The following is a 25,436-nucleotide window of genomic DNA, read 5'->3' on the forward strand; positions in this document are numbered from 1 at the left end:
AACCTCTCGACTTTTCTCCTTCAATTTCTTCCATTTTTTTTCACAGTAAGACATTTTCTATTTACTCGAGAAATATATAATAAGTTAATAAGTTTTCAACTTTTTGGATGAATCGGTTGAATCTCAAAGTCAAGCATGTTTAGATATGTATATAGGTTGCACAATTTTAAAATTTTTTGAGGAATAGGTGGAACATTCTCAAAATTTCATCTTTTATCTCCAGAATAAATCCAGCATTCATGTATTTACCTTGGAACCTGAAAAGTTACTGTCAGACTCCAGAGTCACAGTTACATAAGAAACCTAATTCTTATATTGCTTAGATATGCTGATGAATGATGAAACTAATCTCAAGATTCAACAGACATTTGATTAGTCCAAAAAAAAAAAGCCCAGTTGAACATTATTGACAGGCTTAGTCATGGATTCCTAGCTGGTCTGTGACAGGAGACAATAACAAGAGAGTTCCCACTTACCATGAATGAATAAATAACTGGATCTCATTTTCTATTGAGATATTCTGTAAATTTACATGTATTACATGTTGAAATAGCAGCTCATTTATTCTGGAGCTGCCAAAGGGGGAGGAGACCTGAGAATTTGTTGTAGCCAACGAGCTGCAAATCGTTGCGTAATCCCTCCAGCAACACGCCCACCGAGGCTGCGGGCTTCAGGTTCTTGAAGAACCTGCAGATAGAATGCTTGCTGGTTAAAATGTAATAGGCAAGTAGAAACTAATTTGTAACATATGGAACAACAAATATTGAAACATAGAAAACTTGACCACTGTCTAATACTGCTGCTCAGTAATCAATGGAATAAGAAAAAAGAAGCAATGTAGATATGATACCTGCAAAATTGGTTGCAAAAGACTAGGATCAAAATTATCTGAAGATCTCAAGAGATTCCAAATCCTGAAAACTCGATCTCGAAGCTCAAGCATTTGTTCTTGTTCACCATCACGCAGCTTAAAAGGTCCAGCTGCACTGCCGTTCGAAATAAAGGGCTTCACAAAGTCAGGAACTGAATTATAAGTATCAATCAACGTGCCAAAAGTGATAGCTTCAGTGACACAAATAGCTTCTTTCACAACTAGTGCTCGAAGCTCTTCACCACCAGGACCCAACAGTAGCTTCAAAACAGGTTGTAAAGCTTCTTTGGTGGTAAAATCTCTATCCTTGCGCCCTTGAACAAGAAGATTCTCAAGCCTGTTCCACCTGTAAGTCAAGCAGAGGAAGCATTTATTGTAACCCTGAACAGATCCAAACTTTTAGTTGTGTCAAACTTACTATTATAGAGACCAAACTAATACATGCACTTGCCTGAATCTGCCATCTTTGAATAACAACTCTATAAGAGCATCCCTGAGATATGGATTAGGATCAGTGAGAAGCCTTTTAGCAAAATACGGATATGAGGCAGCAAGCACCTTGAATTTTGGATCAGCATAAAGGGCTAGACCCTCCAGCACAGTGAGTGATCTCAAAATCAATGCATAGTATGCTGGAACTGTGAGCAAAAAAGAGCAAATCATATTAATAATCCAGTGAGGTTTTTCATAAAGTTGCAGAAAGCAAATCTGCAGAAACAATTTGATACTAGTATAGTAAGTAAAGTGGCATAAAAAAGTAAAAAACTATGGTTGCAGTGTACACTACAGTAACTCACCATTAAATGGATATTCGTAAAGAACATTGCCTAAACCATCAACTATGGTTTTGAAGTTTAACTCGCTTACTGAAGAATTTAGTGCATCATCAAAGAAGTTCTTAAGAGCAGGCACAATAGGAGAAACATCTACTTCAGGTGACAAAAAATCCAAGGCATAATAATCACGAGCCATAGCTTCATAATCTCGATTAACCATGTGAACGACATGACCTATAATAGCTACTCTTGCTTCTTCCGGGGTCTCACTCATCATACCAAAATCAAGAAAAGCAAGCCTCCCATCAGGTGTAGCAAGTAGATTTCCAGGATGAGGGTCAGCATGAAAGTAACCATACTCCAGAAGCTGCCTCAAGCTACACTGAATTCCAATGTTCACCAAATCCAACAGCTTAAGACCTTGCTTCTCGATAGCTTCTTGTTGATTCAGTTTGACACCATCAACCCAATCCATTGTCAGTACCTTGGCACTTGTGTAATCCCAAAAGATATCAGGGACTAATACATCTTCCTTGTCAGCATATAATTTCTTGAACCTGCGAGCATTCTGGCCTTCCTGCAAACAGTGTTACAAAAGATAATGTAAGATATACTTTAATTGGTCAAGCAAAAGAGAGCTACACAAAACATGGATATTTCCATACAAGTCCAAATGTATGTATATGTATTCACACACGATGGGACAATAGTACCAAGTTTTGCATACTTTTCTTATGTTCAACGGATAAAGCCCTTGCATGTGTACTCCACGTTTTAGTACTCAAAAGTAGATCGACAACAAAAATGCATCAACGAGATCATTGCAGTGTGAGATGGAATATGTAACATGTTCACTCTCAGCATATTTTACATCTACAGATATTATGCAATTATGTAACTTCTACTCCTGTAAGAAATTATAAAGGCAGATGTGTGGATTTGGATTTATCCAATATGGGATTTACCTGAACATAATTGAGTTCCTGGTAGACCCTCCTCGCAAACTCATCAATTAGAGAAACAACATCACTAGAGATGAAGTCAACATATTTATTTATGAGGAAACCCAGACCTCTCAATAGATAAAAGTCGAGGCCAATAGCCTCTTCAATACCAGGCCGTTGAACCTTAACAGCAACAAGCTGCCCAGAATACTTTAGGCGGGCTTTGTATACTTGTCCCAAACTGGCTGCTGCAATTGGTGATGGTGTTATTGATGAGTAAATTGAATCAACAGATAACCCCAGCTCCCTCTCAATGCATGAAAATGCTTCTGCATCAGGAAATGTTGGAAGGGCATCCTGAAGAACACATCAGGGGTTAGCTGTCAACCTTTCACAATCACCTCAAGTTTATTTAAAGTCAAGAAATAAAAAACTGGCTCAGTATTGGGATCATTTCATAAGTAGACGATGAAGATAATAAGATTATTGTTGAAGGATTAAGCTATCTTCACAAAGACAATCCCGACTAACATGCAGCTAAAGAAACGTTAATTTGAATGCGGCTATGTATGAGCACTAGAACAGGTTGCATAAAATAGCAAATCAACATAAAGTCATAAACAAAACAATATCACATGATTAATTACCAATTGCTAATAATGCCATTTATGTAAATGTTTACCTGTATCAGCACTTAACCAGCAGCATATCGGTGCAAAACCATTACCGCAACAATCAAGTAATAAAATGCAACTTTACAACATAATGACAAATAACTGCAAAAGGAACTCGAAAATCATGCAACATAGTATTTAGAAATATTTATACTAATAGAGAAGAAAGGAACATGTACAACCTATTGTATGACAATTCCATTATTCACCATAATCATCATCAAAGTGAAAATTTGATGAATAATTGGGTTAATCTGCTAGCCTTATGAAACAACACAAATAATATATCAAATGGTCCATAGGCAGTGGCTTTCTGAATAAATTTTATTTATTTTGCCTCAATAACAAGTTTCACATTGCAGTTTTTACCAACCTCTTTTCTTAAGTCTGCGAGAAGACTAAGGAATTATGATAATTCACAGTCATAAAGTTCCTAATACTGCACCATTTTTCATGTGAAAGAATCTACCCATATCCCAGTAAATTATAAATCTTTATATTCATAAATTGTTCAATACGGTAATTGAGTACAGATTTCAATATCAAAGTTCAGAACTTTTAGCCAGATGAAGTGAAACTAAGGGCATAAATTGGAGCAAATCTTACGGATACAAGTTCATGACGACTCTCCGATTCATTCAATAATACAAAAGACGCATTATCTCTTGTATTATTTCTTATCCACTAAACTATACCTGCAACTCGGCGAGCTCGTCCAAGTACTCAGGCGGGCAAATATCCGGCCTCGTGCTCAACCCCTGCCCAATCTTCACAAACGTTGGTCCCAATCTCGTAAAAATCCTCCTCAGTTCCACCGCCCTTTTCCTCTTATTCCGATCAAATTCCCCTCTTTTCTCATCCAGGTACACATTGACCGCAAACGCCCCCAACGCCGTCAAAATCTCCACCGTCCTCGACGCCACCTAATCCCACATCAAAACCTCCACCAGTTCAAACCCTAAAAAAGAAATCTTCAGAACATTTCTTTACTACCTTAATTGGGCGAGATCCATAACGTTGGGAGAGGAGCTGCGGACTGTAGACGGAGGCATTGGCAGCACGTGCCATGGCACGTGCCTCGGCTTGCATGTCCTCTGCGCGGTCTTTGGAGGCGACTGGGGAGAGTGACGCGGGCGAGCTCTCGACCAACTGAATCGAGTACTGTCCTCCGCCGGCGCCGGCGGAGGAATCGCCGGAGCGGTTAGGCGATGGGACTGGTCGGGCCTCGACGATGGCAGCGCGGGGACGGATAGCTCGCCGCCGGGAGGATGAGGCGGTGAGACGAGGAGCGAGGAAGGAGCTGGTGGTAACGGTGGCCATCGGGTTAGGTTCCCGGGCGGTATAGCGGACCGTGGTGGGAGGAGAAGAGAGGAGCATTTAATTCCTACGGCACGAGTACTAGAGGCACGCGAAAGTCCTGAGAAATTTGCAGTTATTCCCCTTCAAAAATATCTATTTATGTTTTCTACGATACCGTAAAATAATCTCACGCAAATCGCAAGCATTTTCGAGGGTGTATATATAAATAATGAACTTTTAAGGTGCTACGAGCGAAAAGAAAACTTTTCTCTTTCTTTCTTTCACGCCACAGAGAGGTCGGTAATCGAGTGGAGGCGGGTGGGGAAGCGTGCGTGTGCTAGTGATTTCAGCGCGTGACCTGCACGTGAGATGCGATTGACCGATGCCAACCAGTAACCAATGGAGGAAGGCTATTGCGATTGCGCGGTTGGAGTGGTCATGTGAGGTGTGTTTGCTGCCAAGTGCCAGCACGAAATGCATGGGAGGGAGGAAATTTGTATGGAGATTGGAGTTTTTAATTTTAACTACCCTTTCCAAAGAAATTTAAAAAAAAAACAAGTATGCGTTTCGTACACTTAAATTTAAATAAAAATCTAGATGAAATCATCTACATCAAGAGCGGAAAATTTAAAAGTAATTACTTACGTGTTAAAATTTAATTAGGTTTATATTTAAATTTTGAAGTAAATTATAGGCGTTAAAAAAATAGCGGCAGACTTAAAATAGTAGAAAACTATTCCGTTGTATATATTGTCTAGGGCTAAGATCTTTCTTGTGTAAGTTTGTGTCCCGAATTTGGATCAAAGGTTCCAAAAGAATTGTTAGAAGGACCAAAGCATCTGCTAATTCCCTAACTCCATTTGTACTATATGATTTCCACCTTGCAATTATCGTACTTGTTGGATGTTTATCAAGGAAAATAAAAACTAGTGAAAGAGACTGAAACAGAGAACCCTAGTTTAATTTAACAAGTAAATCCGTGATAATAAGTTCAAACAGCACGAGAATATTATCCAAAAGATATGACAGATAAGGTTATACAACAAAAGAATACATTGTTGTTCCAGGAAACAATTCTCAGACCACCTAATTCCCAACATCACAACACTCGGAAAGAACTCAAACAAGCACCAAACTCTTCAACATTCTGCAATTATACAGCAAGAAATTCTAGGGTCTTGTCTACAAAGGGAAGAAAAAATTAGTCCTGGGATTACAAACAAACAACATCCTCTAAATAGAATGAATTGAATAAAAAATAAGCACACAAAGCGAAAGCAGCACAATGGTGTCAGGCTATAGACAAATAAATGCAATGTAAGCGTTGCTTGTTGGGTAGGCCTGGTTAGAAGGTGCTGCTGCTTTCACTTGCAGAAATTGAGGAGCTCTCTGATTTCACCACTATAGAACCCTTACTGATGTCTAAGCCTTGTAGTCCTCGAAAGGGCTCTTGCTGCATCATATCTGGAAGGGCATTTGGGTGGGGGAGTAACTGGTGATTTGGAATATTAGGCTGCGACTGGTGAAATTGGTGTTGCAGCTGCATGCCTTGGTGTTGTACTTGCTGTTGCTGGGTGTGTGTGAAAAAGGACTGATTAAAGGGGACATGTTGCAGTCCCATGTTGTATGTGTCACCTAGATTTGTCATTTCACCAGTAGCAATCTTCAGCCTCTCAACTTCCTGCTTTAGTGCCTCATTTAGTGCTGCAAGTACATACAATTATTAGACACAATTTACACCATCTCGTAGAGCAAGCCCAATTATAGATGCTTCAATTGAAATATGTTTCTGAGAATAAAAGAGCTACTCTGCTTATATGGGAATCAAATCAATCAAAACATGAAAAAGAGAATGAGCTCCAACACAAGAAAACCCTCAAAGATACAATAAGCTTGAACCAAAGATTCTTACCATCACGCAGTTGGGCTTGCTGTTCCATAGCTTGTAACCGTAGCTTAAGCTCTGAATTTTCTGAAGAAAGTCCAGTAGTGTCTCTCTGCAAAGGAAGCAACAGCTAAGAAGATGCTCGGCCATATTTGCACAAGTTCAAGAATTCAATAGAGCTTAAACAGGTATCATTTGGGTGACTTACATCCCAGTTAGATTGTTATTTGCATTAGTTACGAAACACTTAGTACCGTATAACTAAATACAAGGCCTAAATAGCAAAGCCTCCAAGTTGTCGATGACAACAATTGCACTTCTCATGTTATTTATGGTAAATACTTTAGGTATCAAAAGTAATGTGTTAAGCAGTTACAACTAGAAAGCTTTGATATAAACTAATCAAATAAGTGTTTGAAACATGGGAATATATTTAAGGAGATCCTGGACAAAGATTCTTTAATGTTGTTTCTGGGAGTGTATGATTGCTAATTCAATGACATTAATTAGAGAGTTATCCAAGACTGACAGATCTTACCTGAAATAGCGTGAGCTGTGCAGAAAGAGTTGTAGCTTCAGTCTGAAGGGTTTGAACTTTCCGCTCTAGTTCTGATATATAACGAGCCTTTCTTTCTTTTGATCGAGCTGCAGATTGTCGATTGGCCAATATTCTGCATATCTTTGAGTGAGTGAATCAAAATATCGAAACAATAGTAGCATAACCATCAATGCCAAGCTAGCAAAATGAAATATATATCCATCCAAGATCAGGCAGAGTATTAGATATACTATATGGTGCAGGAGATGAGAATGAACAAGATCCTGAAAGCGATATCAAATAAAAGCTTAACGTCTTCAAAGTAATGCAGAAAATATTCTTTTCTCTCTACCCATAAATGATTCATTTAGTATTTTCCCACTTAAGAATGGGTGGGCCAAGGTTTTTAACAGTTAGATGTCCCCAGGCAGCATAAATCAGTAAATCACCAAAGCTTTGGAGTTTAATTGATCAAACTGTGACTTAAGTGTAAAACATGATGGACAAGAAAAGTTGAAAGTTTAACATATCATATAAACAATAGTGAGGATAGGCAGTCACCCACGCGGCTAGGAAATTGCTCCAGGTGAATCAGCAAGAGCATTTATTGTTTAGTCATGCAAACTCTGTATTTCACTCCTCTTGATGTTGATGGATTATAATTTTGTTCTGAAAGATCATATAGCCTAGTTTACGCATGGTAATTCAACAACCTTGTTTTATCACAACGTAAGAAAAGTTGAGATCTATCTTCGGAAATAAATTATCCAATTGCAGAATGTTCATCAAGAAGAAAAAAAAATACTAAAGCACTAGAAGAAAGAGAGAGTAGGCTTGCACAAAATGGTGCAAAGAACAAACATAAAGTTTGTGATTACAAGAAAACCAAAGATTTCACACACACACAAAAAAAAAAAAACTCTAGGTCCTGGTCCATCATAAGCTATTAAAATCTTTGCACCTTTGCTCATTAAATACTACACAAATGTTGCTCAAGTTTGTCATTTCTTTAATTCTTCATGTCTTAAGAAACGCCTAAAAAATATTTTGAAGCTCTTAAATATAAGCCAAACTCCAAATTACATGTCTGAACATGACATGAAATGTCTAGGGGTATGGCACTATGTTGCTCCACTGGGCATAGAAAGATGTCTATAGGACTTGGAATCATTTGAAAGTAGGATGTGCACTCATACCATTAAATGCTCCTAGAAAGTCTTATCAACTTTTGATAGATCAAGATCACTTATAGCAACTAAAGACCACTGGCCAAGGTATGGTAGACTAATAATCCCCCAAATAGAAAGGTCTTCATACAGGATCTACGACCCACCAATGCATACATCGGCTCAGGAATATTATAATTGAACTAGCTACCTTATAAAAGCTAATGGTATTTGCAGCATCATTGAGAATACCGCAAAATTATTTAATAATCAGCTACTTCAAATATAACAGCTGTATAAAATTTAGACCCTAGAGCTCCACCAATTATGCATTAGTAGTTGATATAGAGACCCGCTAATAAATAGAAAGTATACACTACATAAGGCTACTACTCAGCTTTCAATTATAACAATAAGAGCTTTACTAGATTCCTGACTGGACACAGATTAAGACAAGTTTCTTGATTATTCACCTTTCATTCAAGTATCTACAAGCTTAATATAGCTTAAGAAAAAAAAATAGTCATAGCGTGAATAAATTAGATTGGACAGTATTCTGTTCAATCTTGTCAAACCATAACAATGTGCCTTCATGTTGAGAAAATCTTAATACACACATTTCCTAGAATGCGTACAGCATATCGTGAGTGCAACAGTAAAGTAGTAGCTCTAATAATATGTATGAAACAAGTCATGGTTTTTGCAGCAAGGGTGATGAACTCCCAAACCTGACCAATTAGTGAAACCCTAATGATTGGCAGATGTAAAGCGAGGAAACATCTAGGAAATATCTACTCCATATGTTTTCAATTGTCTGAAACCCTCGCATCAGAAAACAACTAAATTTGTAATTGAGGAGCATGCCAAGGTGCCGATCAAATTGACTAAATATTTCGTACCCATGAATTCCACTATCTATGAGGACCCTTCATAGGCACTACAATTGTTTTCATCAACATACGGTAGTTTGACGGTGATTATAGCTCCACAATTTCCACCAAAATTCAAAGATAATAGACAAACAAAACGGTTGTCTAAGTGAAGTACCTATTCAACCTCTAAATAAAAGTATAATTCTAGAATCAAAAACATTAGCAGCTACTTTTCCTTCGCTGTGTAGATAACCCCCTTTCTAAGAAACGAAATATATATATATATATATATTGAACACAGGCTTCTAAACGCAACGGGAGAAACAGAGATTTTGGTAAGAAGGCGTCACCTTTTTGCTCGTTTCGGATCAATCGCAGCGAGCTCCGCGAGCTGCTCCGCCGTCATCGCCTTCTTCGCCTCCATCACCTCTTCTCCCCTCGCGCTCACCGACGACATCATCAAAGACCCATCAACCGAGCTACTATGCCGATGCTTAGGCCTCGGTGCCGGTGGTCCGGCGGCATTACCAATTTCCCGATCTTGCCCTCCTCCAGAGCTCTCCGCCGTCCGATCCCTGCAAACTCCACCCTCCGATCCCGATCCGCTCCCCTCTAGCTTCGCCCCAATCTTCTCAATGTCCATAAAGGTGCAGAAGAGGTCGTCTTCCGATCCAATCTCCTCGAAGCTCCCCGTCGACATGGGATCCCCGGAGCTCAGGTCGAGATCCTCCGAGATCCGGAACGCCACCTCAGATCTGGCCCTCCGGTGGTGACTCCCACGCAATGGCGTGCAATGCGAGGGGTTAGGGGTCTGGAACAGCGCCGGAGCTCCGGCCGCCGTCGCCGGAGGGACATTGGGAGGGAAGGGGAAAGAGAGGGTAGGATTAGGGTCAGGGTTAGGTTTTCGATTTGGAGGCTGCGGTAGATCTGAGGGTTTGGGTTGCATCGCAAGGCTTCGCCTTCGTCTTCTTCTTTAGCTCTCATCAGAGAAGGAGGGGGGAGGAAAACGTTTTAACAAAGCGAGATAGAGGGCGGGGATAGAAACCATGTGAGTCGCTACAGGTGAAAACATTTGTGGCGAATGTCACAAATTTATTATTATTATTATTATTATTATTATTATTATTATTATTATTATTATTGTATCCCGTGTTTATGGGACAAAAGAGTCATTTTGTGGGATTTTTTTTTTGACCTGACGTATGCGGAAGTGCTTATTGGATAAGAGTATATTCTTGTCCTTAGAAAAGCCACGTCAGAATTGGGTTGGACGCCGAAAAATATTTGAATCCGATATCAGTAAATATCCAATACTGGTTACTGGATGTCAATAATGGGGTCTAGATTCTCTTTGAGCCCCTATGACAGATTCAAACATAGATCAAGTTAGTTGTAATCTTGAGGATTTGAACTTGTTGGATCTAATCACATTCGGATCCGGTTAGGATCCCCCTCAATCATTTGCCTGTCAGTTCTATTAAATTGTATTTATTTACTTTTAGATTATTCTCATAAACTAATTATAAATTATACAAAAAAAATTAATCTTTCTTTATATATAAATTAGGCAAGGATTAAAATTATGCATATGTAGTATTCTAGTAGAAAATTTATTAAACATCAACGTCAACGGCCACAGAAATAAGTCAACTTATGTTCTCTATCAAGAGCGACAACTACAATGATGCTTCACGTAATTGATGCATTTATTTCTTAATCCTTCCATCTATAATAAGTTATTTGTCATATTTTAAATTGTTAAATCATTAAAACTTCTCCTACCTGATGCGACCCTGATCAAATCAAATTACATCATGGGCACACTAGACATGTATTGAGTCTCGTTATCTTATTTGTTTATTTGATTTAATTAAAATCATAGATTAGAATTTTATTTAATTAGCTAAATCTAATTCTGTGCAGTTTTCGAAAATTATTTACAGAATATTCTATAGATATCTGAATAATATCAAATAATTTGGATAAGATCGCTAACCTCCAGATCTAGTATTCACGACTTTTCTAGATTTGAAATCTAATTGTAGCGAAACAAAAAGATTAATCCGAGAAAATAAAGCAAGACTGGTTTAGTTAAATTTGTTTAGGACCTTTTGATTTAATCTCTATAAATAGGATCTTATGACTTGTATCTTAAGCATGCTTAGAATGAAAGATTAATTAGCTTTTACCCTGGCATCTCTCTCAACTAGTCCACCGGCCTCTACATCTCCCTCCTCTTTTACCAACCAGCACCACCTCTTTTGTTGACAAGGTCTCGTCTAGCTTCTAATTACCCTCTTCTGCCAATCCCCCTAGTCCCGTAGAGGGGCTACTTCTCCCCCTTCGTCTCTCTATCTTAATCGTCTCTATCTCCCGTACGATTTTTATTTTTACCTCTACCATAGTTGTAGGCTAATCATAACATTCAACTATCTATCGCATCCGCATCCGCAAACCACCGGCACCATCATCTATTGCCGAGCCACCTCCATCAACCATTCGGCCTCCACACCATCATCATCTCCATCCTATACCTAGGAATCTGTGACTCCACCCACGGATCTTAAATTCCGTACAAACTTGAATCTCAAACGCTATGAATCGGATCAAGCCGATTCGTAATACTACCATTCTCAAATCAGATTACTTTGAGGTAATTGAGCCTTTTTACATTCTTTAACTAATAATTGCAACAAATTAAAATACTCAAGTTTGAAGGTAAATGAATAAGTTAAATCAAGCCAAATCAGAAGGGTTTAAAAGCTATAATTTACCCTTAAATAATTAGAGCATACAGTGATATATTAAGAATCTTCATGGTGCATCATTTCTTATCAAGCATAACTTAAGTTTAAACATTAGTCTCAAGCCAAATAGCCAAATGTAAAGTACATTCCAAAAATCCATGTAAAAAGATGGAAAAATGTCGTCCTAGAACTAGTAAAGTCATAGAGCTATACACAAATTAAACTCCATGTCACCCTCCGTTCTTTTTTCTTTTTCCAAAATTCACTAACCTTTCTAAACGAAACACTCGTACATTCTCAAGCAGTATCACTTGCAACCTTCTCCTGATTACCGCACCCTTCATCAGCACCGCTGTCTCGTTCCCGTTCCACAGAAGAAAGATGGCCTTCATTGGATATCCTTCCTTCGCTCTCCACAGGAGCTTGTGGAACTGTAATGGTACTGGAGCTCCCTTGCTCGCATGTCAAGCTCATCAAGCCATTCTGCTTAAGATACGTCTCTAAGGGACGATTTGCCACCTTAAGAAGGCTCATCATGCTCAGTCGAGATTGGCCTGTTTGCAAATCCTCGTCACGCCCGGGGTGGTAATTCAAGTCTATATGGCCCTTGCTTGTTTCGGGGATTTCAATGACAGTTTTACTATAATCAGACCCCAGATCATTCTCCCTGTGGAGATCTAAAGGTTGCGCACCACCTGATAAGTTACTCCCTTCGATTTCTTCCTTGTTGCCCCAAGCCATCTTCTTACTGGCCTCAGCTTCCTCTCGCTCGGATTGGCGTTTCTTCTTCCGCATCATTAGTGTCTTGAAACGGCGTTTCACAGTCATACATACATTGCAAGTGCATGCTGGGTTGTGCTTGGGGCCCTTGCCACTGGGGGGCTGGATGCATACGATGCATGTGCAGCCAGGGCGGTGCCGCGGGTGCTTGGTGGTTGTCGCAACAGAGGAGGTAGCTTGGCTCCCGACCTCCCCAAGGGCTGCAGCAGTAGCCAATGCATCAAGACCAGATGCATCCATCTCCGATGAATTCGGTTCCAAACTACCGCCAATCCTCCGTCTCTTGATATCTGTAATAGATGGAACAACTGGATAAAACTGATTGCTCAAGAAAGGAGAAGCTAGCACAACCACAGAATGCAAAAGCCTATGCCATAATTACAGTACAGATAGGCATATATGCCCTACCCTAGTGAAGAACTTACTGAAAAAGCAGTCCTACTCCTCTCCTACTGGGGAACTTTATTGAAAAGCAGTCCTACTATCATAAATTTCAGGACATCACTATATCATGAAAACTATATCGACCTTTCTTTCACACAAGGTGTATAATTCAGAATATTTATGAAAAAAGCCTAGGAGGATCGAATTACGAATTTACTTAACTGACAGATCGACCATTTTGAGATAGATAAGAGTATTTCTTTTCTTTCATCTGCATGATTATTTCTTGTGTTCCTTGACCTGACTATTCCTAGGATGAAAGCTCAGATAGCTGACTTTTTTTAAGTGCCTTTTGAGAAATTACTGATGCAATAAATAGATCGGTACAGTAATACTAGTTCTTTTTACACAGTTTTCACAAGGACCAGTTTTATGAGAAAGCCATTATTTGTAAATGCAGTTATTCTACTACAAATGAACAGTTCAAATTCAAAAAATACTACGACCACAAGAGATACTCATAGGTGTGCAGGAAGTTTGCACAACTAAATTATGAACAAAACATTATTCCATTAACCAAACTGGATGACGACGTTAAAAGATTACCAGCCCATATGCAACTACAGACAACATGAGTTTAGTTCTTAATTGACCAATTCTAAGAGAACAACCCTTCAAGAATAGATTCAGTATCCAGTCTGAGTAGGCTAGTTGTCACCTATTAATAGTTTTTGTTCAGGATCTTCTATGCTAATATGGACTACAATATCCTTGTCACCAGCCAAAAGAGAAATATTCTCAAATAAAACACATGTTGTTTAGCCACTCTACAAACTATATACAATTGCCTAATTCAAAAGTAATAATAGACACTGTAGTTTGATGTAAATTAGCCCTAATGTAGACTAAACTCAAAGCTCCGTGGAATCTGTACAATTTAGTAGTTTACATCTGTTTGGTGATCACTGAGAATATCCATAAAGAAACAAGAATATACTGTGAAATTCTTTAAACATTACAATCAAAATGAAAGAGAAACTGCACACCTGCATATTGGCGAAGAAGATTTTGCAGCTCTTTTGGGTTTAGTTCATCTGGCACAGAACATGAAGAACTGCAAAGATTGTCGTGATTTATGAACAATTATAAAATAAAACTGGAATCTATAATAAGAGATGAAAAGAGTCTTTAATGGATTGGAAACTAAATGAGACAAAGTTTACCCATTGACATCAAAAATCAAATCAGAAGACTAGAAATCTCAAGACACAAAATAGAGAATAGCATTTGACATTGTTTTTATCAGGAAATAGTAATTCATTAAGAATCCAAAATTCAAGTTGAAAGGACTACAATTTGAGCCTCATGACAGTTATATTGTGCAAGGAGGCATGTATGCTTAGTCATGCAGTTTACACCACTTCAAACTATCAGCTGCCAAAATGAGCATTCTTAAAAGTTCTAAGAAATAAGAACTTTTATTTTACATGAAAGTTTCTAATAGACTGACCTCTGATATCATCCATAATGATTTTCACAACATTTTGTGTGAACAGGTCTCACATACCTCTTTTGGTCCCAAGAGTTGTCAGCACATGTCCATCTTGAGGCAACAACAACATAAACAGGCACTCGACGCCACTTGAAGCAATCATCACATTGAATCCATTGATCTTGTTCCCTATCAATATAGAAATATGAAAAATAAGATGCATGGAAGCTTTGTCATATTTTCATAATGAATAAGTTGAAGCCTTGAAGGAAAAGTTTATAATCACACTATAGTAAGGAATAAGGTATTCAGCAATTGAACTAATTGATTTTTAATTGAATGGATGTGTAGGACAAATATATATGTACTTTACTAGAATAAATTTCATAGAAGGTAAGATTAGCTCATTGCATGCACAAAAGTACAGCAAATCAAGCATGTGCATAGAACCAAGTGAAAATCATAAATCTGGGTTGAAGAAAATGGATTATCCCACTAAATGTAGGATAAGATAATAAAAAAGTGAGCACTAACTAGAGCCCTGGGGATAGCTCCCTTAAGGAGGCTTATATGGACGGAATAAGATAGACTTAAATCACTTAATGATGCTAGTAAGTCAAAGGTCCTCAATAAGCTTGTTCAGAAACAAAATTTCAATTGTTTAGACTGAAAACTCGAATAGTTAGTTGAGATATTATATAGAGAGCTCTACAATTGACAGTTAAGTGTTTTAATCTCGATATGGTCAATACATAGTCCAATCAAGTCCAACTTGAAAAATGTTTCAGAAAATTGAAGTACAAAAAATTATGTAGAATTTCTGGATCTTAGAATTAACAGAACAAGACATGGAGATTTCAAATGAGAAGCTAAGAAAGCAGTCAAGAAAGGCAAATACCAGTATACAACATTGTTCAATAGCCAAAATAAAAGTTAGAAATTTCAGGCAATAACTTGAAAGAACTTTTCTGTATAAACATATCTTTGTGCATCACAAATTGCAGATGCATATATGGATATAACAAGACTAATAAAACTTTTCGCCAGATGTGTGTAAGCATGAATTTGCTTTGTACAGAAACTAACCTAATTAAGGCTTATGTATTAAGGACATCCTTACCCTGAAGCTCGAATAGTGAAAATAGTTCTCTTTCCAAAAATAGGGGGTTCCTGCAGGCAATTAGTAATGGATTAGCTGCAGGAATTGCATGGTTATTAGAAACTAGAAAAAATTGAGAGACATCCAATACCAGAACATTTTGGCAAGAAATATCTATAACAAACTTAATTTAGAAAGTGCAGAATGATGAATGATCATGGGTGGTGCACAATTTCTAGAATTCTATCAGGTACATTTTCTTTGTTATTCTTAAATCAAAGACATGGTCATTGCAACTTTGTTAGCATTTCTGTGGGATTTGGGTCGGATGCTGAAAGTTTTGACATGATGGGATGACCATTATGAACCAGTAGAGTGACACTTAAAATTATAGGTGTTATGGAGATGAAGTAAATGCTTTGCAACCAACACTATCAACAATCTCTGAGACAGTAGATACAACAAACTTGACCTAACGGCCTGGATGTAGTCTTTCTTTTGAGGAGACCGGCTGCAGCAGAGCTGCAGGGCATAGCGGTGCCACTTTCTGTGAGACTGCTTGGATCAGACTTGCAGGAAGGGGTGCTTCCTTGACCGAAACTAGCACACATGGTCTAAATGATATGGCTCATATATTTTCTAGGCTGCTATAAAGCTGAAAACATATCGTAAAAGACCATATTGTCTTCATGTAAACTATCATTTGGCATCCGCATAATTGGACACATTTTGTCACAGTGGACAGTTATAAATGTTAGAAGTAACCATGCAAGGAACTTTCTTTTATGTTAAACAATCATATGGCATTAGCATCTGAGTGCACCAAATACTGAGGTAGTTAATCAAGACAGATGAGCAACTGCTAAGGAACCCGTCAGCAACGCTGTACACTAATAGTAGCAGATTGGTCAAGAAATTATTTAACAGAAGGTTGACTATCAGGACAGCAAGAATCATATGGATATGCCAAAAATATCGTGTTGAGTAACAGGACTCAGTTTGCTTGTTATTTGATCCTTGGATTCAAATCAGTCATAGGCAGAATGACAATTTGTTTAATACATAAATGAAAGAAGAAAATACCATTAATATTTGCATGTTAGAGGACAAAATGATATTGCAATAACTTGCAGGAAAATGTGCTCCAACTTTTTATCAGGGTTGACTTACTTCATATTCTTCAAATTCATGATCCTCAATCATAACAATGCTTGGTTTAGCACTTGGAGCTGGACGTAACAAATCCTGAGCCTCCTCCCAGGTGAGCTTCAGTTCTAAGGCATCTTCATTGTCCATAAGCAGTCTCCTGGCACCAATATTGCGGCTTCTTTTCTGCAGAGGCTGCAACGATAGTGCTTCATTTGGTATCCCCCCAAGTTTATCTGTCTTAAGCCAAATACCATCTCCCTCAGCTGAATTCAGATGCTCAGCTAGAGAGCTGGAATGGAGATCTGCAGCTCCCTTTATTGACTGAAGAATTCCAGTATAACCACTAACTATCTGTAAGTTCTCGTTTGCCCCCGAAAAGAATGTTTCGTTGACAAAAGAACCATTTGCAATTGCAGATATCTGCGAATCCTGTTTCAGGTGACATTAGCTCTTAAGTCAAAGTAGGCGATACGAGGCAACTTCATGCAGGCTGTGTATTATCACTCAAGAAGTGAAAACAGAAAGAAATGTAGAGTTATAAGCTACATCAGAAATTATAGAAGGAAAGGACCGCAAGATGTTTCCCTTCAGAATAACAAGAGAAAGACAAGGTGCAAAAGTGTATACTTGTGACCACAAATTTAAAACAGGATTTCTAGTAAGCATCTTACCTGCAACATCATAGTGTTTGTCGCTTTCCTGAAGCCCATAACAAGTTTCCCTTCAGGTTCTATTCGGCTGAAAGTCACTGAAGAACAGAAGGGCTCATCATTGAAACATCACTAAGCAAAAGACTTTAAAGACAGAAGAACAAAGCAGTGCTTTGCACAATAGGAAAAAAAAGACTGACTGACCATGATGGTTTAGCTAAAAATGTAACAGCATCAGAAAAAAAATGTTGAAAATCATTTGAACCCTCTATCAATGGTAAATTAAGTAGTTCTTATAGGCCTATAATATAACACTTAATGCACAATTTTATATATCAATAATCAAACATTCCTAATTTTCAGGTAAGGATACCCAACTTTGCCATTTAAATGGAAAACAAACTATTTCAAGTTGGCAATAATATTCCACTACAGGTATAATAATCAGTGAACAATATGCTCATCACTTGATCTAACAAATGCGGAGCTTTGATCGTCATTTATATGGCATCATTAAGCCAAAAAAGATATACTGCAGCATAAAACAGCAACCAAATCTACAAAATTTGTAAGCAGAAAAGTTTACAAATGTTAAATATTGAAGGGATATAAACCACGTTAACATACAAATGGTTTTCAAGAATCCAACCCAAATACAAAATATGAAGGCATTAAGAAAAATTCATATTCTACAACATGACGTAACAAGTGATGTCAATATTACATATATAAGGAACAGCTGAAATTCTGGGAAGCAGGAACCACATTGATGTACCTAACCACTGCCCTAAAACATAACAAACAGATGAAATTATGTATCACCATTAGCATTTTCACCGCATGAGGAACACCGCATATAATATAATAAACTTGGGTGCACATGGACAACTAGGAAAACTTGAAAACTTTGGCAGAAAAGGAACAAAAGCAACACAGGAGCCAAATCTTCTCAGAGATCTCACTTGTGTCAGCAAAGCTCATACAAAAGGTTCCTATTAAAATATTCCACACTAGTCTTCGGCTGGAGGGGTTTATTGCACAAAAAGACCGGGGCGCTGGCTCCCGCACATCGACAACTAGGAAAGCTTGAAAACTTTGGCAGAAAAGGAACAAAAGCAACATCAGAAGACAAATCTTCTCTCAATTGTGTCAAGAAAAAAACAGTAAGCATTACATGCGATACTCATACAAAAGGTTCCTATTAAAATATTTCACATGCTTGGACTAACAAATCTGGAAAGGATAGTTGCAGAGGAGGCATAAAGAAATTGATCCAATTTTGATAGCAGAATAGAAAAAGAGGAGTCTACAAGTACCTGTATCACCGGCTTGTAATTGCAGGGACTGTATGCACGGAGTAACACCCTCTAAGACATACATTCTGCTGTTGTTATTTGGCCAGAATCTGAACTGGAAATGCCACTCTTTTCCTTTTGCATCTTGTATTGTCAATGGAAGACCTTCTGGCTGAGAAATTGGAGGAAAATATGCCTGGATAGGTATCCGAAACTTTAGATGAATGAAAACTTTAACAAAGAAGCACTCTGAAATTGCATGAAAATAAGCTCTGCATGAGCACCAGAATTACTTGACTGGAAGAGAGAACATGAAAATAGCATAAAGGAAAGCATAATAGAAGAAAGAATGTTAAAATGCGGCTATTTACAATAGAAACAGCAAAGAAACCAAGTCTTCAAGTCTCATGCTAAACTGAGAACATGAATCTGTTTCCACAAGAAAGACGAGTTTCCTTCACAATGTATATATGGGAATAAAGTAAACCAATTGATCTAAGGTGGTCAACACAACTTATGACTAAAATTATCATTTGGAAGTGCTAAAGGTCGCAGATTGCAGCACTCTAAAGTCTGAAGTACAAAAATAGTAAGTTAAAGTTTTCAGATAGAAGATTGTGTCCTGATGCACATGGATTCAAAGCTATCTGGTGGAAATTTGAAAAAAAAATCAAGTTCCTGCAACATCACAGCAAATGTTACATCAACTCTTAATAATGTTGTGCAGCAACGCACGGACTTTATTTACCATTACCAGATTAACAAAATCAGATGTAATGATGGAACCAAAGAAGTGAAGAAAACTCGGAAGTTACCTCAGCACATGCTTTTGGAAGAACTAAACGCCCAATACGTCCGGCATCGCTGGCACTCAAAACCTTCTCAAATAATGGAACGATGGTTGAATTTGAACTTCAAGAAAAAGAGTTAAGGAAATGAATATAAATGAAATTTGAGATATGGAAAGTTGGAACCTGACAATGCAACTAGATATGAGCCAAAAAATAAGCAAAATTGAATTCTTATACTATTAGATAACCAATTGATCTAGAAACTTAGGCCATTAGGTAATAGACCGATAATGCATATTAGGTCTAACACACCCCCTCCTGTGCGGACATAATAGTCTACACATGGATAGGATGTGGCTCCTCCACACCATATTAATATACAATAGAATAAAGGGACTAAATTGGGCTTGACGAGGTTTGAACTCATGACATGACACTTAGAATAACTGGCTTCAATACCATGTTAGGTACCTAGTGGACCGCAGACTTAACCTATTAGACAAGGGGCCAACCATGTATATCATGTCTCAACATGTACATGTTATTTGTTTATAATGTTAACAATGAAAGGATACTCCCCAGATATTTGCTGAAGTTCTTGGTCTGTAATCCTTGGCCAATAACGTGGAAGCAATTGATTTCGGCCTCTTCCTTCGGCAGGTGGCCTTGCAACACGCATATGCGGCACCATATCCTTCGTTGTATCATAAGGAGCACTATGGCCTGCCTTTGGGGGTCTGGACAGAAAATGGCGAGCCCTCTGAACCTGCTGCGGAGATGGTGTTTTGCCCACATCTCTTCCCTCAGCAATAGCTGTCGGTGGGGCAAGCATAATATGTCTATCTGAATTGGAGGTAGATTCCAGTTTGCTGCCTGAATTAGCTATTCCCAAACTCATGCTTAGGCATGCCTTGGCGAGCGATTCACACATCACATTATCCCCCATAGCATTTCTGGCTTCATCTTGTTGGTCAGTTCGTGAAGACCCAACGGGACCTTGGTTTCTATTATAGAAACACGTCCTTCCCATCTCCCCTACACTAAGGTTCACTTGCTCCCATTTGATTAAACCAATTGCATTTTCAATCTCTCTCTGCTTTGAAAATAGACTGCTCTGTCCAGCTTCGAAGTTCTTCGCCAAGAGCATATCACTGCCCTTCCCAGCAGCAGCATCATCAATTTTACCATTAGCAGAAATGGCTGGCAATACAGAGGAACTACCTGGTACTGTTTCATCCTTTAAACTTGTGGTGGAGAGATCAAAAATCCTTTGATTATTTTGAGGCGGCAAAAACTTTGGTGTCATTTGACCTGGAATCTGCAAAACAGAAGTTTAAGGTGAATCAGATTAGCATGAAAGGAAATGCAGTATATGCTACACATCATGCGCGCAAGCAACTCTGCATATAAGACCAAGGATCTTACAAAAGGAAGTCCTGAATTTTTCATGCAGTTGATGCACTGAACTCCTCCACTATCAAGTAGATCAAATGAATACTTAGAAGCAATGCATCCACAATGAAGACGCTGCAAATACCATTTTTTTAAAGAGTCAATGTTTCGAGACCAGTTGATGAAAAAGGAAACTAGAGGTTTAGGTTTTAAGATTTTATAGACACTTACCTTTCCACAGTAAGAGCACTCCCTCCAACCAGATTCTTTTTGGTGAAATATGTCACAGAAAACAAGCTGTTCATACGCAATCCTAGAACCACCAAAAAGATTAAAAAGACATAGTCACATTATTCTACTACCAAGCCATGTTTAAGAAAAATATTCTAGGCTTTATAGTATTGCAGTGACGTGCGATAAAGGAAGAGTAATTGTACTAAGGTAACCCAATTAATGTACTATCAAGAAAGTCTGGGATCAATCTACTCAAACGAACTCTGGATAATGACATTATAAAATGTTTCATTCCTATTTGGACGTAATTCTCAAATAGCCTCCGTTTTTAAATAGGACTAATAATCACATATGATCTGTGTACTATTAAAAGCAATATGCCACCACAGTGTATAACCCGTGTTTTGAGTTACAGAGTATAGAAAACTACATCCATATTATAGGGTACTCTTATTCATCATCATTCAAGCCTTCTCCAAAATATAAGGTCAGCGAGAGTACAAATCGAAAAAGACGCCAAACAGGGTTAACTGGCGTCAGATAAAAATCCACGACAAATCCCAGCCAGCCCAGGGATGCTAAAGGCTTTCTAACATGAATATTTAGTTATAATTCCTAGAATGGTAAAACGAAACTAAAAAAAAGATATTGAAATCCAAAATCCTGTGTATAAGACCCAGTAGCTCTGTAAAAGTAACTGATCAGTTCAACTAAATCCAAAATCAGAAAAAGTTGAACAAGAAAACAAATTTCTAACGTCCCAATTCGCTATTAAACACAAGAATATAGTGGAATTACCGCCGACCCAAATAACTTTCTACACAACACAAGTCCCCCAAATCCCTCATGAAACAAACATCAAACACTACGCAGACATGGAAATCCAAATCAATTAAGTGGAGAACAACGAAATCACATACCCGCACTTGTCGCAGAGGAGAGCAAACCCTCCCGATCTCAACCCCCACCCCTTCTTCCACTCTCCTCCCGGCGCCGGCGCCCCACACGCGGCGTTCATGCACCTCTTCGCCGCCATTTCCCCTCAAGGGCCTCAACCACCGACAAACCCGACCAAACCACTTCGCTTACAATCAAAGATCAAACCTTTCTCGCTTCCAAGCTACGGCGACGCCTCCCCGTATCACTTCCTACCCCTCCCAAGAAGACCCATCTCTTCGACCAGCTCCCCGGCCCTCGAGGCGGAGGCTACCGGGCAACCCAATGGGACGAGGGTTTCAAAGGGTTTGGGTTTTAGAGATGGCCGATTGCTTCGGGGATTGGCCAAGTAGGAGAGCAGAGGAAACGCCTTTGCATGCCAAGGAGAAAGAGATGAGTCTAAGATGAGAAGAGAAGAGCAGACAGAGAGAGAAATGAATCCAAAATAGTAAAGAAATGAAGAGTGAGAGAACAAGAAAGGAAACGAAATTTAAATGCATGCACGACACTTCACGACAGCCCAGCTCTCTTCTTTCTCCTCTTCTCTTCTCTTCTCCCCCTTTCTTCTCTCTCTACTGTCCGAAATCAAATATAAAAAATATAAAAATTAATTTTCAGTTTACACCTTACCTTTTAACAATTTTACATCTCTTCACCAATCACACGTTTATTTCATAAGACTCATCCAAACTTATATAAATAAGAGATAATTACGCTTTTAGACTCCCAAAACTATTACACCTTTTCATATATATACATATATATATATATATACCTCTTATTTATTTTTCGTACCACATTAATATCTTAACTATATAAAAATTTAAAAATAATCCTTCTATTAGTAAAAATTCATCTAATTATCATACGATCAATTATAGGCAACACAGAGCCATTTTATTTTTATTTTTAAAAATAAAAAATAATAATGATAAAATAGTTATTTAGTATTTTTTTTTGCTAACACCGTCGAATGATAAGGGATATTAAACAATTAATATGTAATGGTTCGATTAAGAATAAAATACACATTTGGATTTTTTTTCGAATTTATTTGCAAAAATAAAATGAAATAAGAACCCTGAGAGAGGAGGGAGAATGTTAATTACACAATCGTTGAGGTGCAGGATGTGAAATGAAGAATTTTGGTCGAAATATAAAACTACGAGGGGTTACAGTTAAATAAATTAGTCCTAATCGATTTCAACAGTAGGATGATGTGAGCCAGTGGACAACTGGGGTAGCGTCACCCCCAAGTCAAACGAATCACGATAGTGCGTAGCGATGTACGTACAAGAACGAAGGGACTCGTAAAGACGTGACCGGTAAGTGCTCGAGCGGTAGCCGCACCGAAGGAGAGGAGGGGGGGGTGGGGCCCGCACGGAGGTTGAGTGATGGTTGGTGCGCCAGCGAAACGGGACGGGTCGTGTGGTGCGATGGGGACACCGCACCGGTGAGATTAGACTCATTAAGATTTTTCACTTTTTGCGGAAACTAGATTTTATTAAAAGTAATTAATCACTTTAGAGGGTTAAATGCGTCATAATCGTGTTCTCATAAGGCACACGGATTGTAACGTAAGGGTAAAATTAGAAAATATGATTAACGCAAAGTAATATTTAAAAATAAGTAAGTGGAGGACATTTGTTTTGATGATTTAAGTTCATGACTTTTTCTCATATATTAATTTGAAATGGCAATCAAATAATATAATATATTTTTTAGAAAAAAAAAATAGAGAGAAATTTGTGGGTGGACAGTGGAGTGTTGATGGAATCATTATGGAGTTTGACAAGGGTGGGTGGGGGGGGAGAGAGAGAATACTCTTTCTGGTGGTTAGAGAGGGGGGGGGAGGGAGGAGAGCACGACGAGAGGTGGGGATTGGGTAGCGGTGGGTAGGTTATTGTTAGTTACGGGGCCCAGCGCTGGAACACGGTGAGACGCGGGTGTATCGGCGAGTGGGGGGACCGTCTGATCGGATTCGTGCGCTTCCTGATGTCGACTTCCTCTTATTTCCTTGCATGGCGAATCACGTGGGGCCGCCTGTCCCCGTCCGTAGCCCCGCGTCGCGTTTGGACTGGACTCGATCATGGCCGTCCATCACATGATCACGAGAGGAATTTTGGGGGCGGAGTAAAATGTTCCTTTTTTTTTCCGGACAGATTCACAACCTATTTGAATTACTATATTAATTATTTTATAAAAAATTTGGACCATCGAAAAATTCACATCCTACTGTCGTCAAGAAAATCGAACTTATGACATTTATCGTTAGCTAGTAAAACTAAACTACTGCACTACAATTCGTAAAGATTATTTATTTGACTTCTAAATGGAGACAAATAAGGTATAATAAATATTGTAATGCCATTGATTCAAAGTAGCCTATCTTTAACACTTATTAAGTGATTATAATCGTGCTTGAAACAAAACATAGAGAGCTTGTTGGGATTAAGATGCGTGTGATCATGATCATCTAATGTAGAGCAAGAACTTAATATAATACTTATTAAGTTAGTTATGGCACATCTTCGGATGCGTACTAGTATGTCGATTATATGAATTCACTTATTGTAATTACCCCTTTCGACACAAAAGTTGTAGAGGCGAGTGAACGATGTGTTAACACACATCTAATGATGCTCTTAAACTAATTGAGATAGGATCAACTCACACTATAGATAGAGCAACTTCTTATAAAAGGAATTATCTTTTGCACTCTACGTTAAGATTCATTATGATTGAAAACTAGTCAAACTATTAAATCTCACTTCTTCTTCAAATAACTATTTGTCTGTCTAATTGAGATGACCTAATTTTATGACAATTAAATTGGAGATTTTTCTAAAGTGGGTTAAAATTAACAAGTCACTCAAATATAAAATAATTATATTTTTAAATATGGTGTCAAGTTTTCTTTTTTTCCTAACGAAAATTATGAATAACATGTTCGTTTCTTCTAATTTCATATTGTCTATTTGGATGACAGTAAAATACCCTTAATCTAAAACTGATTAAGATATTTTTCATATTAGTTTCTCAATAAGTTTTTTACGATGCATTATATTAGTATCTAGATGTTAACAAATGAAAATTATAACTAATTGTAACTTAGATTAAAAGCTTTGTTGGTGCTATCATATCCATGGCCAATTCTAGTTTCTCAAAACACACTCTTAATCATATATATACAAATCTAATCTATTTCTTCGTAGTAAAGACACACTTAACTTAGATTGGAGTGAAGTTTCATATGTTAGAAGTTAGAAAAACATAATTCAATAGTTATACAACTATTCTTTAAAAAACGGTTGAACTACAACGCGAATTGATCGATGGCAAAAACCCTAGGTTTGAGACCACAATTTGTAGATTAAAGGAAGCTTGGTTGACCGGTAGAACTTGAAGCCCTAAAATTCCTTCATTGACCTGTCGAACGAAGCCACTACGTTTAACTAGTGG

At 38.1% G+C, this 25,436-nt stretch overlaps 3 protein-coding genes across 3 annotated transcripts; all 3 read right to left on the reverse strand.

The window, feature by feature from the left end:
- Positions 1-480: 480 nt before the first annotated feature.
- LOC140791489 (protein ACTIVITY OF BC1 COMPLEX KINASE 3, chloroplastic) lies at positions 481-4,695 on the reverse strand. The gene is made up of 7 exons (XM_073142084.1): positions 4,259-4,695; positions 3,961-4,188; positions 2,613-2,948; positions 1,669-2,224; positions 1,323-1,509; positions 851-1,217; positions 481-687 (listed from the first exon to the last, which is right to left on the reverse strand). The coding sequence occupies exons 1-7, from the start codon at positions 4,640-4,642 to the stop codon at positions 562-564; spliced, it is 2,184 nt and encodes a 727-aa protein (XP_072998185.1). The 5' UTR covers positions 4,643-4,695; the 3' UTR covers positions 481-561.
- Positions 4,696-5,573: 878 nt separating this feature from the next.
- On the reverse strand, positions 5,574-10,072 carry LOC140791466 (transcription factor RF2b-like). Its single transcript, XM_073142060.1, has 4 exons — positions 9,376-10,072; positions 6,988-7,120; positions 6,477-6,561; positions 5,574-6,268 (listed from the first exon to the last, which is right to left on the reverse strand). Exons 1-4 carry the CDS (start codon positions 9,969-9,971, stop codon positions 5,910-5,912), a joined length of 1,173 nt encoding a protein of 390 aa, XP_072998161.1. The 5' UTR covers positions 9,972-10,072; the 3' UTR covers positions 5,574-5,909.
- Positions 10,073-11,827: 1,755 nt separating this feature from the next.
- Positions 11,828-22,538, reverse strand: LOC140790781 (B3 domain-containing protein Os07g0679700-like). Its single transcript, XM_073141032.1, has 12 exons — positions 21,959-22,538; positions 21,036-21,117; positions 20,838-20,939; positions 19,988-20,730; positions 19,437-19,533; positions 18,643-18,817; positions 17,348-17,424; positions 16,698-17,105; positions 15,549-15,598; positions 14,504-14,617; positions 13,983-14,050; positions 11,828-12,842 (listed from the first exon to the last, which is right to left on the reverse strand). Exons 1-12 carry the CDS (start codon positions 22,072-22,074, stop codon positions 12,070-12,072), a joined length of 2,805 nt encoding a protein of 934 aa, XP_072997133.1. The 5' UTR covers positions 22,075-22,538; the 3' UTR covers positions 11,828-12,069.
- Between the last annotated feature and the right edge of the window lie 2,898 nt (positions 22,539-25,436).

This window comes from Typha latifolia, chromosome 6, assembly GCF_019914945.1.
Source record: "Typha latifolia isolate L0001 chromosome 6, TyphaL0001v2, whole genome shotgun sequence".
NCBI classification, from domain to species: Eukaryota; Viridiplantae; Streptophyta; class Magnoliopsida; order Poales; family Typhaceae; genus Typha; species Typha latifolia.

Bases quoted from the DNA above. Each gene is read 5' to 3' on its own strand.
- LOC140791466 (XM_073142060.1), bottom strand. From the start codon at position 9,971: ATGCAACCCAAACCCTCAGATCTACCGCAGCCTCCAAATCGAAAACCT. The intron at 6,562-6,987 runs GTAAGATCTGTC...CTTCCTTTGCAG, and splicing joins CACAGCTCACGCTATTTCAG to AGAGACACTACTGGACTTTC. The intron at 6,269-6,476 runs GTAAGAATCTTT...ATGTACTTGCAG, and splicing joins GCAAGCCCAACTGCGTGATG to CACTAAATGAGGCACTAAAG.
- LOC140791489 (XM_073142084.1), bottom strand. From the start codon at position 4,642: ATGCTCCTCTCTTCTCCTCCCACCACGGTCCGCTATACCGCCCGGGAA. The intron at 2,225-2,612 runs GTAAATCCCATA...CACTGTTTGCAG, and splicing joins AGGAACTCAATTATGTTCAG to GAAGGCCAGAATGCTCGCAG. The intron at 688-850 runs GTATCATATCTA...TTCTATCTGCAG, and splicing joins TTTTGCAACCAATTTTGCAG to GTTCTTCAAGAACCTGAAGC.
- LOC140790781 (XM_073141032.1), bottom strand. From the start codon at position 22,074: ATGGCGGCGAAGAGGTGCATGAACGCCGCGTGTGGGGCGCCGGCGCCG. The intron at 21,118-21,958 runs GTATGTGATTTC...TGGTGGTTCTAG, and splicing joins CTCCTCTGCGACAAGTGCGG to GATTGCGTATGAACAGCTTG. The intron at 17,425-18,642 runs GTACTTGTAGAC...TCTGTTCTTCAG, and splicing joins ATTACAAGCCGGTGATACAG to TGACTTTCAGCCGAATAGAA.